The sequence below is a fragment of the Mobula birostris genome, chromosome 5 (assembly GCF_030028105.1).
Source record: "Mobula birostris isolate sMobBir1 chromosome 5, sMobBir1.hap1, whole genome shotgun sequence".
NCBI lineage: Eukaryota > Metazoa > Chordata > Chondrichthyes > Myliobatiformes > Myliobatidae > Mobula > Mobula birostris.
The window spans coordinates 61,030,928-61,044,894 of NC_092374.1; the positions used below are offsets into that span (position 1 = coordinate 61,030,928).

The following is a 13,967-nucleotide window of genomic DNA, read 5'->3' on the forward strand; positions in this document are numbered from 1 at the left end:
GAGCAAAAGGTTTGGAAGGGACAAAATTGGTCCTCTGGAAGATCAGAATGCTAATCTATGCGTGGAGACAAAAGAGATGGGGGAGATCTTAAACTGATTTTTCACATCTGTATTTACTCAGGAGACAGATACAGAGTCTATAGAAGTGAGCTCATGGAACTGATACAGATTAGAGGAGGAGTTATTTACTGTCCTGAGGCAAATTAGGGTGAATAAATCCTTGGGGCATAGCAAGGTGTTCCTTTGGAACCTGTGGAGGCAAGTGAAGAAATTGCATGGGTCCTAGCAGAGATATTTAAATCACCCTTAGCAACAAGTGAGTTTCCAGAGGATTGAAGGATGGCTAATGTTGTTCCACTGTTTAAGAAAGGCTCGAAGAATAAACCAGGAAATGATAAGCCAGTGAGCCAAGCATCAATAATGGGAAAGTTATAGGAAAGTATTCCAAGAGACCAGATACCCGAGTATATGGATAGGCGGGTACTGATTAGAGATGGTCAGCATGACTTTGTGCATGGTAGGTTGTATCTAACCAATCTTATAGAGATTTGCAAGGAAGTTACAGTAATGTTGCTGAAGACAAAGCAGTGGAAGTTGTCTACGTTGACTTCAGCAAGGCATTTGACAAGGACCCACATGGGAGGTTGGTCAAGAAGGTTAAGTCACTTGGTATTCTAGATGAGGTAGTAAATTGGATTGGACATAGGCTTCGTGGGAGAAGCCAGAGAGTGGTAGTAGATGGTTGCCTCTCTGACTGGAGACCTGGGCTTGTGGAGTGCCTCAGGAATTGATGCTGGGTCGTTTGTTGTTTGGCATCTATATCAATGATCTGGATGATAACGTGCTAAACTGGATCAGCAAATTTGCGGATGACACCAAGATTAGGGGTGATTTGGACAGTGAGGAAGACTAACAAAACTTGCAGCGTGATCTGGACATGCTGGGAAAATGGGCTGAAAAATGGCAGATAGAATTTAATGCAGACAAGTGTGAGGTGTTGCACTTTGGGAGGACAAACCAGGGTAGGTCTTACACAGTGAGCAGTAGGGCACCGAGGAGTGCGGTAGAACAAAGGGGTCTGATAATACAGGTTCATAATTCATTGAAAGTGGTGTCAGAGGTAGATAGGATTGTAAAGAAAACTTTTGGCACATTGGCCTTCATAAATCAAAATATAGAGTACAGGAGTTGGGATGTTATGTTGAAGTTTTATAAGTGGTTAGTGAGGCCTAATTTGGAGTATTGTGTGCAGTTTTGGTCATCTACCTATAGGAAAGATATAAATAAATTTGAAAAAGTACAGAGAAAATTTACAAGGATGTTGCCAGATCTGGAGGACCTGACTTATAAGGAAAGATTGAATAGGTTTGAACTTTATTCCCTAGAACGTAGAAGATTATGAGGGGGATAGATAGGGTAATTGCAAGCAGGCTTTTTTCACTGAGGTTGTTTGAGAGTATAACTAGAGGTCATGGGGTTAAGGGTGAAAGGTGAAAAGTTTAAGCAAAGCATGAGAGGAAATGTTTTCACTTAGAAGGTGGTGTGAGTGTGGACAAGCTGTCAGCATAAGTGATGGATGCAATTTTGAGTTCAGTATTAAAGAGAAGTTTGAATAGATACATGGATAGAATGGGAATGGAGGGCCTTGGTCTGGGCGCAGGTTGATAGGACTAGGCAGTTTAAATGGTTTGGCATGGATGAGATGGGCCAAAGGACTTGTTTCTATGCTGTCATTTTCTGTGACTCTATGGCTCTAAATTAGAAACTAATGTACTAGACCATGACTATTGGAATACATATTTCCAAACTTTCTGTGTGTAATGCTAGCAAAAGATCATAAGCATGTAGGGAAATGAGCTGAAGACACTAAGGTGAGAATTTCATGGGTATCAGCAGGGAAGGTCCTAAAGATGACTCAGCCCTTGTGCACTGCTGAAGGTCAGGTGCACATAATCTAATATCCCCCACCATCAGAAGCACAAGCTTCTATCAGCAGTGATGGAGCAGGTAAGTGCAGTGGACCACCAAAGGACAGAGATGGGCTCACTCAGGAGAGTCCTGGTTGGAACCTACACCAGCAACAGGTAATACAATTCCATATATCATCTCTACCCTCTGTAATGTCTCTTGTGGTTTATGGTGTTGGCTCGTTCACAAGGAGAAAATCAGCAGAACCACTTTGTTCTTACCTGATCTTCTTAGTCTGCAGTTCAAAGGTATCTCCTTGACAACTATTCACCTTTCAGCTACTTTTCTGATGTGCAATGCTGAAATGATACGAAACTCTGTTTTAGATGTTTCAGGTGGTTACTCGCCTTCAATACTTGATGCTGTACGGAGAGCCATTGATACGTCCAAGATTCTGAGTTTAACCTCTCCAGATTATGAGGAGCTTTCGTATAGGGAAGCATTCAAACTTGCAACGCTTGGTGGCAGTAAAGGTGAGAAACTGTGTACAATCCCCATTTTGTAATTTGACTAAAATTATAATGAGATTTAGAAACATAGAAACATAGAAAATAGGTGCAGGAGTAGGCCATTCGGCCCTGCACCGCCATTTATTATGATCATGGCTGATCATCCAGCTCAGAACCCTGTACCAGCCTTCCCTCCATACCCCCTGACCCCCGTAGCCACAAGGGCCATATCTAACTCCCTCTTAAATATAGCCAATGAACTGGCCTCAACTGTTTCCTGTGGCAGAGAATTCCACAGATTCACCACTCTCTGTGTGAAGAAGTTTTTCCTAATCTCGGTCCTAAAAGGCTTCCCCTCTATCCTCAAACTGTGGCCCCTCGTTCTGGACTTCCCCAACATCGGGAATAATCTTCCTGCATCTAGCCTGTCCAATCCCTTTAGGATTTTATACGTTTCAATCAGATCCTCCCTCAATCTTCTAAATTCCAACGAGTACAAGCCCAGTTCATCCAGTCTTTCTTCATATGAAAGTCCTACCATCCCAGGAATCAATCTGGTGAACTTTCTTTGTACTCCCTCTATGGCAAGGTTGTCTTTCCTCAGATTAGGGGACCAAAACTGCACACAATACTCCAGGTGTGGTCTCACCAAGGCCTTGTACAACTGCAGTAGTACCTCCCTGCTGCTGTACTCGAATCCTCTCGCTATGAATGCCAGCATACCATTCACCTTTTTCACCGCCTGCTGTACCTGCATGCCCACTTTCAATGACTGGTGTATAATGACACCCAGGTCTCGTTGCACCTCGCCTTTTCCTAATCGGCCACCATTCAGATAATAATCTGTTTTCCTATTTTTGCCACCAAAGTGGATAACTTCACATTTATCCACATTAAATTGCATCAGCCATGAATTTGCCCACTCACCCAACCTATCCAAGTCACCTTGCATCCTCTTAGCATCCTCCTCACAGCTAACACTGCCACCCAGCTTCGTGTCATCCGCAAACTTGGAGATGCTGCATTTAATTCCCTTATCCAAGTCATTAATATATATTGTAAACAACTGGGGTCCCAGCACTGAGCCTTGCGGTACCCCACTAGTCACCGCCTGCCATTCTGAAAAGGTCCCGTTTATTCCCACTCTTTGCTTCCTGTCTGCTAACCAATTCTCCACCCACACCAATACCTTACCCCCAATACCATGTGCTTTAAGTTTGCACACTAATCTCCTGTGTGGGACCTTGTCAAAAGCCTTTTGAAAATCCAAATATACCACATCCACTGGTTCTCCCCCATCCACTCTACTAGTTACATCCTCAAAAAATTCTATGAGATTCGTCAGACATGATTTTCCTTTCACAAATCCATGCTGACTTTGTCCGATCATTTCACCGCTTTCCAAATGTGCTGTTATCACATCCTTGATAACTGACTCCAGCAGTTTCCCCACCACCGGCGTTAGGCTAACCGGTCTATAATTCCCCGGTTTCTCTCTCCCTCCTTTTTTAAAAAGTGGAGTTACGTTAGCCACCCTCCAATCCTCAGGAACTAGTCCAGAATCTAACGAGTTTTGAAAAATTATCACTAATGCATCCACTATTTCTTGGGCTACTTCCTTAAGCACTCTAGGATGCAGACCATCTGGCCCTGGGGATTTATCTGCCTTCAATCCCTTCAATTTACCTAACACCACTTCCCTACTAACATGTATTTCCCTCAGTTCCTCCATTTCACTGGACCCTCTGTCCCCTACTATTTCTGGAAAATTATTTATGTCTTCCTTAGTGAAGACAGAACCAAAGTAATTATTCAATCGGTCTGCCATGTCCTTGCTCCCCATAATCAATTCACCTGTTTCTGTCTGCAGGGGACCTACATTTGTCTTTACCAGTCTTTTCCTTTTTACATATCTATAAAAGTTTTTACAGTCCGTTTTTATGTTCCCTGCCAGTTTTCTCTCATAATCTTTTTTCCCCTTCCTAATTAAGCCCTTTGTCCTCCTCTGCTGAACTCTGAATTTCTCCCAGTCCTCAGGTGAGCCACTTTCTCTGGCTAATTTGTATGCTTCTTCTTTGGAATTGATACTATCCCTAATTTCTCTTGTTAGCCACGGGTGCACTACCTTCCTTGATTTATTCTTTTGCCAAACTGGGATGAACAATTGTTGTAGTTCATCCATGCAACCTTTAAATGCTTGCCATTGCATATCCACCGTCAATCCTTTAAGTGTCATTTGCCAGTCTATCTTAGCTAATTCACATCTCATACCTTCAAAGTTACCCCTCTTTAAGTTCAGAACCTTTGTTTCTGAATTAACTATGTCACTCTCCATCTTAATGAAGAATTCCACCATATTATGGTCACTCTTACCCAAGGGGCCTCTCACGACAAGATTGCTAATTAACCCTTCCTCATTGCTCAAAACCCAGTCCAGAATAGCCTGCTCTCTAGTTGGTTCCTCGACATGTTGGTTCAAAAAACCATCCCGCATACATTCCAAGAAATCCTCTTCCTCAGCACCTTTACCAATTTGGTTCACCCAATCTACATGTAGATTGAAGTCACCCATTATAACTGCTGTTCCTTTATTGCACACATTTCTAATTTCCTGTTTAATACCATCTCCGACCTCACTACTACTGTTAGGTGGCCTGTACACAACTCCCACCAGCGTCTTCTGCCCTTAGTGTTACGCAGCTCTACCCATTATCGATTCCACATCTTTGCATTACAGAAATTGGTCACTTGGTCCAACAGTGGCATGTTAGTTCTTATGCAACTGACATGCAGCTATTATGTTCCACATATCTCCTTCCAGCCCTCTTCATCTCACCACGGTGTAGATCAGGGTGTAGAATGGCTATTTCTCTTGTAGTTTAACTTTCCTCTGCTTGCTTGTATTTTTATAGAATCACCTATAAGCATGTAACTGTTTAGTGAATTTTCCAGTGATCGTGGTCTTGCTGCTTCTGCATTTTACTTGCAGCTTCTTAGTTTTTCTGCAACAGGTATTGCATCGCTTGAATCTGGCTAATTTACAGGCTAATTCTTATCACTGACACGTTGTTTTTAATCTGAGCTAGTTTTTGTAGAAGATAACCATGACTTCTTTGTTCTCTCAGCTCTTCTTTCTTTGTTCATTCTTTGTGTAACAATTAAGACAAGTTTTATGACACATTCCTGACTTCCAAAGAACTTCCAAATTGCAAAACACCAAGACCCATGCTTCCATTCCTTTCTTCCTCCTGTATCCAGCTTCCTCTTAAATAAATTCCATATTCTTGGTGTGGTAATTTCTTCTTGATTCTCCATTGGATTTCAGAAGAACTATCCTAAGAGTTGTGGCCCATTGTTTTAACCTTCTCCTTCAGATATAATAGGGAGGTGCACTGGTGCTGCTCGAGATGGTTTAATCTAGTTTGGGTAAACCAGGGGGATGGGAACCAAAGCACTGGTTCAGAAAGTGGGGGGATTGAGAGAAAGATGGATGTCGTAATGATTAAGTCTGTAAGAAAGGAAGGGCAAGTAATGGATGCAATGGGAAGGATGAGTTGAAGCATTTTAATGCCATGAGTACTAAATGTAAAGTTGATGAACTTATAACATGGGTGAGTACATAGAACAACAAGGACACTTGGCAGAGCATGGGACAGGACTGGATGCTTAATGCGCCAGTTTCAGTGCTTTAGAAAAGATAAAGAAGAAGATTTAAAAAAACATAGGAAGAGGGGGAGTTGTGCTATTAATCGGGAGCTGCACTCTGAAGGGACACAATGGAGGGCTCATCCACTGAGTCTTTATGGTTAGAACTCAAACATAAGAAAGGTGCAATCACATTGATGGGATTATACGACTGACCCCCAATAACTACTGGGACATTAAGGAACAGAGTTACAAGCAGATTAGGGAAAAGAGCAAAAAAAAGATCGTTGCTATGGGTGACTTGAAGTTCTCCAATGTAGACTTGATGCAATAAGTTTAGATGGTGCAGAATTTAATAGGTGCATCCAGGAGGTTTCTTAAATCAGCATGTAGGTCAAGGCAGTTTACTTATATAGCACATTTCAAACACAAGGCAGTGCAAAGCACTTTACATAGAACAAGATATAAGTCTTGATTTAAAAGAGCTTAAAGTTGTGGCAGACTTCAGATCCTCTGGAAGGTTATGTGGAGCATAGTAACTCAAAGCTGCTTCACCATGTTTAGTTTTGACCCTGGGGACAGAAAGCATAGATGACCTGAGAGCTCAGGAAGGTTCACAATGCAACGAGAGATCGGAGATGTATTTTGGCCCTAGACCATTCAGTGCTTTATAAACCAGAAGTAATATTTTGAAGTCAATCCTCTGATGGACAGGAAGCCAGTGTAGTGATCTGAGAACTGGGGTGATAAGTTCTACTTTCTTGGTCTTAGTGAGGACTCTAGCAGCAGTGTTCTGAATGAACTGCAGCTATCTGAGGATTTCTTACAGAGACCTGAGATGAGTTGATGAGATGAGACCTGAGTTTCTAGATGTTGCTGAGGCTTTTTAAGGCACTGGTGAGGCCTCACCTTGAGTATTGTGAGCAGTGTTGGGCTCCTCATCTAAGAAAAGATGTGCTGGCATTGCAGAGGGTTCAGAGAAGGTTCACAAAGATGATTCCAGGAATGAAAGGGTTATCAGATGAGGAACGTTTGATAAATCTAGGTCTGTACTTGCTGGAATTTAGAAGGATGAGGGGGGAATCTCATTGAAAACTTTTGAATGTTGAAAGGCCTAGACAGAGTAGATATGGAAAGGATGTTTCTCTTGATGGGGGTGTCTGGGACAAAGGGCACAGCCTCAGGATAGTGAGGTATCCATTCAACAATGAGATGCGGAGAAATTTCTTTAGCCAGGGAGTGGTGAATTTGTGGAATTTATTACCACAGGCAGCTGTGGAGGCCAAGTTGTTAGGTGTATTTAAGACAGAGCTTGATAGGTTCTTGATTGGATATGACATCAAAGGTTACGGGGAGAAGGCTGGAGAGTGAGGCTTAGGAGGAGGAGAAAGGATCAACCATGATTGAATGGCGGAGCAGACTCGATGGGCCAAATGGGCCAATTCTGCTCCTATGTCTTATGATCTTACGGAATAGCATTTTTACAGGAGACAGGGTGGGATGAGCTATAGTCAAGATCATGTGGAAACCTGTAGGTTTATAAAAGATGTTAGTCGGCAGTTTGTCTCCAGAGATGGAGACAGAGGGATCAAGAAAGAGGAGAGAGGTGTCAGAAATGGACCAAGTGAACCTTAGGGCAGGGTGGCAGTTGAAGGCAAAGTGGATGAAATTGACGAGCTCAGTGTGGGTGCATGAAGCAGCACCAAGGCAATTGTCACTGTAGCTGAGGGGAGCTTTACCTGTGAAGGCTTGGAACATGGACTGATCTAATTAATAGGCATGCTCAGCTGTGGCTCACGTGGGTGCCTCTTGCTAGACCTCAGGTCTGGAAAAAGTGGAGATGCTGAAAGAAAAGTTGTTGAGGGTAAAGACCAGTTCTGCCAGATGAAAGACGGTGGTGGTAGAGGGGAACTGGTTGGTTCTTTTATTGAGAAAGAAGCGGTCAGGGCCAGGGAATTGAAAATTAGTGAGGAGATTAAGAGAATGAGAAGTGTTGCGGATGTAAGTGGAAGGGACTGGACCAAGGGGGACAGAGTGAAGTCGAAGTATGCAGACACAAGTTCAGTACGGCCGGAGCAGGCAGAGACAATGGGCCTATCTAGGCAGTCAGGTTTGTGAATCTTGGGTGGGAGGAAGAAGTGAACGGTGTGGGGTATGGGAACTATGAATTTGGTGGCAATGGATGGGAGTTCTCCAGAGATGATGAGGTTGGTGATGGTGTCAGAGCCAGTTTCCTGATGGTCCAAAGTGGGGTCCACTTCAACGGGTGGGTATGAGATGTCTGAGAGTTGCCGCCTGGCCTCAGCAAGGTAGAGGCCAGCTTGCCACAGTACAACAGCACACACAGTGTCTGTGGATTTGAAGTTAAGGATGTTATTGGTGCGGAGTGAGTAGAAGGCAGTGCATTCAGTGGGGATAAAGTTTGAGGAGGAGCGGGGACTGCTGAAGTCGAACTAGTTAATGTCTCATTGGAAATTCAAGATGAAAAGAACCAGAACAGGCAGAGAACCAGTGCGGAGCGTCCAAAAAGAGGAGGAGGGTGAGAGACGGAAGAAAGGGTGTCCGGTGAAGAGCCTTAAAAACCCAGTCTCTAGAAAAAAGAGGTACCGCCTAGCGGATCAGTCATCATGGGAGCAGTCGTTGTCGGAGTAGACTGAGGCAGAGTAGTAAGGCTTTGGCTTAACGTGGCTTTGGCGAGAACAGGCGGAGGCCAGGTAAGTAGGTAAATTCATTCCTTATTTCTTATTTAAATCTTGAGAGAATAGGGAGTATGTTTACAGAGCTAGTTTTCTGTTCTGGAGACTTTCAGCCTCCCTGTTGGCCACATCTGCACTCAGTGCATCGAGAAGAAGCTCCTTAGGGACCGTTCAATGACCTTCAGCTTGTTAGGGAAAGTGAAGCAGTGATAGACAGGAGCTACAGGGAGGTAGTCACCCCAAGGCTAGAAGAAATAGATAAATGGGTGACTGTCAGGAGATGGAAGGGAGAACATCAGATAGTGGATAGCACTCCTGTGGACTCCCCCCCCCCCCCCCCCAATAATGAGTACTCCATTTTGAGTACTGGGGTGGGGCGAGGGAAACGACCTACCTGGGGGAAGTAACAGCTGCCGTGCCTCTGCCACAGAGTCTGGCCCTATGGCTCAGACGGGTAGGGAACTGAAGAGGATGGCAGCAGTGATAGGGGTCTCAATAGTCAGGGGGACAGACAGGCAATTCTGTGGACGTGAAAAGGAAACATGGATTGTAGTTTGCCTCCCAGGTGTCAGAGTCCACAATGTTTCTGAATGTGTCCACAATATCCTGAAAAGGGAGGGTGAGCAGCCAGAAGTCATGGTACATATTGGTATCAACGACGTAGGTAGAAAAATGGAGGAGGTCCTGAAAACAGAATACAGAGAGTTAGGAAGGAAGCTGAGAAGCAGGACCTCAAGAGTAGTAATCTTGGGATTTCTGGATAATTGGGCCCTCTTCAGGGGCAGGTGGGACCTGTACAAAAGGTACAGGTTGCACTTGAATCCAATGGGGATCAATAATCTTGCAGCAGGTTTACTAGAGCTGTTGGAAGTGGTTTAAATTAACATGTCAGTGGGTTAGGAAGCAGTATGATAAAGCTGACGATGAGTCAGTAGGCTTACAAGTAGATGATTTAAAGTAGTGCTTTAAAAGGGATAGAGGGAGTGGGAAGGGGAGGAGGGGTGGCATTACTGGTCAGGAATACTACTACAGCTAAAGACAGGGTGGGTAATGTAGCAGGATCCTCTTTTGAGTCAGTATGGGTGGAAGTCAGGAACAGGAAGGGAGCAGTTACTCTATTGGGGGTATTCTATAGTCATAGTCATAGTCATACTTTATTAATCCCGGGGGAAATTGGTTTTCGTTACAGTTGCTCCATAAATAATAAATAGTAATAAAACCATAGTTAAATAGTAATATGTAAATTATGCCAGTAAATTATGAAATAAATCCAAGACCAGCCTATTGGCTCAGGGTGTCTGACCCTCCAAGGGAGGAGTTGTAAAGTTTGATGGTCACAAGCAGGAATGACTTCCTATGACGCTCTGTGCTGCATCTCAGTGGAATGAGTCTCTGGCTGAATGTACTCCTGTGCCCACCCAGTACATTATGTAGTGGATGGGAGACATTGACCAAGATGGCATGCAACTTAGACAGCATCCTCTTTTCAGACACCACCGTGAGAGAGTCCAGTTCCATCCCCACAACATCACTGGCCTTACAAATGAGTTTGTTGATTCTGTTGGTGTCTGCCACCCTCAGCCTGCTGCCCCAGCACACAACAGCAAACATGATTGCACTGGCCACCACAGACTCGTAAAACATCCTCAGCGTCGTCCGGCAGATGTTAAAGGACCTCAGTCTCCTCAGGAAATAGAGACGGCTCTGACCCTTCTTGTAGACAGCCTCAGTGTTCTTTGACCAGTCCAGTTTATTGTCAATTCGTATCCCCAGGTATTTGTAATCCTCCACCATGTCCACACTGACCCCCTGGATGGAAACAGAGGTCACTGGTACCTTAGCTCTCCTCAGGTCTACCACCAGCTCCTTAGTCTTTTTCACATTAAGCTGCAGATAATTCTGCTCACACCATGTGACAAAGTTTCCTACTGTAGCCCTGTACTCAGCCTCATCTCCCTTGCTGATGCATCCAACTATGGCAGAGTCATCCGAAAACTTCTGAAGATGACAAGACTCTGTGCAGTAGTTGAAGTCCGAGGTGTAAATGGTGAAGAGAAAGGGAGACAAGACAGTCCCCTGTGGAGCCCCAGTGCTGCTGATCATTCTGTCGGACACAGTGTTGCAAGCACACGTACTGTGGTCTGCCAGTCAGGTAATCAAGAATCCATGATACCAGGGAAGCATCCACCTGCATCGCTGTCAGCTTCTCCCCCAGCAAAGCAGGGCGGATGGTGTTGAATGCACTGGAGAAGTCAAAAAACATGACCCTCACAGTGCTCGCTGGCTTGTCCAGGTGGGCGTAGACACGGTTCAGCAGGAAGACGATGGCATCCTCAACTCCTAGTCGAGCTGGTAGGTGAACTGGAGGGGATCCAAGTGTGGCCTGACCATAGGCCGGAGCAGCTCCAGAACAAGTCTCTCCAGGGTCTTCATGATATGGGAGGTCAATGCCACCGGTCTGTAGTCATTGAGACCGCTGGGGCGTGGCGTCTTCAGCACAGGGACGAGGCAGGACGTCTTCCACAGTACAGGAACCCTCTGGAGCCTCAGGCTCAGGTTGAATACATGGCAAAGTACTCCACATAGCTGAGGGGCACAGGCTTTGAGCACTCTGGTACTGAAACCATCCGGTCCTGCAGCCTTGCTTGTGTTGAGACGTTTCAGCTGTCTTCTCACCTGTTCAGCTGTGAAGCCCACTGTGGTGGTTTTGTGTGGGGAAGGGGTATAGTCATGAGAGCAGGGTTGGGCCCCCTGGTAGCAGCAGAGATACAGAGGAGCAGATTGGGAGGCAGATTTTGGAAAGGTGCAAAAATAACAGGGTTGTTATCATGGGTGACTTTAACTTCCCTAATATTGATTGGCACCTGATTAGTTCCAAGGGTTTAGATGGGGCAGAGTTTGTTAAGTGTGTCCAGGATGGATTCCTGTCACAGTATGTGGACAGGCTGACTACGGGGAATGCCATACTAGATCTAGTACTAGGTAATGAACTGGGTCAGGTCACAGATCTCTCAGTGGGTGAGCATCTGGGGGACAGTGACCACCGCTCCCTGGCCTTTAGCATTATCATGGAAAAGGATAGAATCAGAGAGGACAGGAAAATTTTTAATTGGGGAAGGGCAAATTATGAGGCTATAAGGCTAGAACTTGCAGGTGTGAATTGGGATGATGTTTTTGCAGGGAAATGTACTATGGACATGTGGTCGATGTTTAGAGATCTCTTGCAGGATGTTAGGGATAAATTTGTCCTGATGAGGAAGATAAAGAATGGTAGGGTGAAGGAACCATGGGTGATAAGTGAGGTGGAAAATCTAGTCAGGTGGAAGAAGGCAGCATATATGAGGTTTAGGAAGCAAGGATCAGATGGGTCTATTGAGGAATATAGGGAATCAAGAAAGGAGCTTAAGAAGGGGCTGAGAAGAGCAAGAAGGGGGCATGAGAAGGCCTTGGCGAGTAGGGTAAAGGAAAACCCCAAGACATACTTCTCTTCGGTATTCACCAATGAGAGGGAACTTGATGATGGTGAGGACAATATGAATGAGGTTGATGTTCTGGAGCATGTTGATATTAAGGGAGAGGAGGTGTTGGAGTTGTTAAAATACATTAGGACAGATAAGTCCCCGGGGCCTGATGGAATATTCCCCAGGCTGCTCCACGAGGTGAGGGAAGAGATTGCTGAACCTCTGGCTAGGATCTTTATGTCCTCATTGTCCATGGTAATGGTACTGGAGGATTGGAGGGAGGCAAATGTTGTCCCCTTGTTCAAAAAAGGTAGTAGGGATAGTCTGGGTAATTATAGACTAGTGAGCCTTACGTCTGTGGTGGGAAAACTGTTGGAAAAGATTCTTAGAGATAGGATCTATGGACATTTAGAGAATCATGGTCTGATCAGGGACAGTCAGCATGGCTTTGTGAAGTGCAGATCGTGTCTAACAAGCCTGATAGAGTTCTTTGAGGAGGTGATCAGGCATATAGATGAGCGTAGTGCAATGGATGTGATCTATATGGATTTTAGTAAGGCATTTGACAAGGTTCCACACAGTAGGCTTACTCAGAAAGTCAGAAGGCATGGGATCCAGGGAAGTTTGGCTAGGTAGGTTCAGAATTGGCTTGCCTGCAGAAGGCAGAGGGTTGTGGTGGAGAGATTGGAGGATTGTGACTAGTGGTGTCCCATAAGGATCTGTTCTGGGACCTCTACTTTTCGTGATTTTTATTAAAGACCTGGATGTGGGGGTAGAGGGGTGGGTTGGCAAGTTTGCAGACGACACAAAGGTTGATAGTGCAGAGGATTGTCGAAGATTGCAGAGAGACATTGATAAGATGCAGAAGTGGGCTGAGAAGTGGCAGATGGAGTTCAACCTTGAGAAGTGTGAGGTGGTACACTTTGGAAGGACAAACTCCAAGGCAGAGTACAAAGTAAATGGCAGGATACTTGGTAGTGTGGAGGAGCAGAGGGATCTGGGATACATGTCCACAGATCCTTGTAAGTTGCCTCACAGGTAGGTAGGGTAGTTAAGAAGGCTTATGGGGTGTTTGCTTTCATAAGTCGAGGGATAGAGTTTAAGAGTTGCAATGTAATGATGCAGCTCTATAAAACTCTGGTTAGGCCACACTTGAAGTACTGTGTCCAGTTCTGGTCGCCTCACTATAGTAAGGATGTGGAAGTATTGGAAAGGGTACAGAGGAGATTTACCAGGATGCTGCCTGGTTTAGAGAGTATGCATTATGATCAGAGATTAAGGGAGCTAGGGCTTTACTCTTTGGAGAGAAGGAGGATGAGAGGAGACATGATAGAGGTGTACAAGATAATAAGAGGAATAGATAGAGTGGATAGCCAGCGCCTCTTCCCCAGGGCACCACTGCTCAGTACAAGAGGATATGGCTTTAAGGTAAGGGGTGGGAAGTTCAAGGGGGATATTAGAGGAGGGTTTTTTACTCAGAGAGTGGTTGGTGCGTGGAATGCACTGTCTGAGTCAGTGGTGGAGGCAGATACACTAGTGAAGTTTAAGAGACTACTAGACAGGTATATGGAGGAATTTAAGGTGGGGGGGTTATATGGGAGGCACAGTTTGAGGGTCGGCACAACATTGTGGGCCGATGGGCCTGTAACGTGCTGTACTATTCTATGTTCTATGTTCTATGATGGGTGTAACGTGAATGTAAGAAGGATAAGCCAATGATTGGGTACAAATGCAGACAGAGCAAAGAG

At 44.9% G+C, this 13,967-nt stretch overlaps 1 protein-coding gene across 1 annotated transcript in view; it reads left to right on the forward strand.

Moving 5' to 3' along the window:
- Nucleotides 1-13,967, forward strand: part of LOC140197730 (guanine deaminase-like) — a 79,537-nt gene that overhangs the window by 48,543 nt on the left and 17,027 nt on the right. Inside the window, exon 11 of the mRNA XM_072258116.1 lies at nt 2,295-2,441. Coding sequence (XP_072114217.1) covers nt 2,295-2,441 — 147 coding nt within the window. The remainder of the gene's footprint in view (nt 1-2,294; nt 2,442-13,967) is intronic.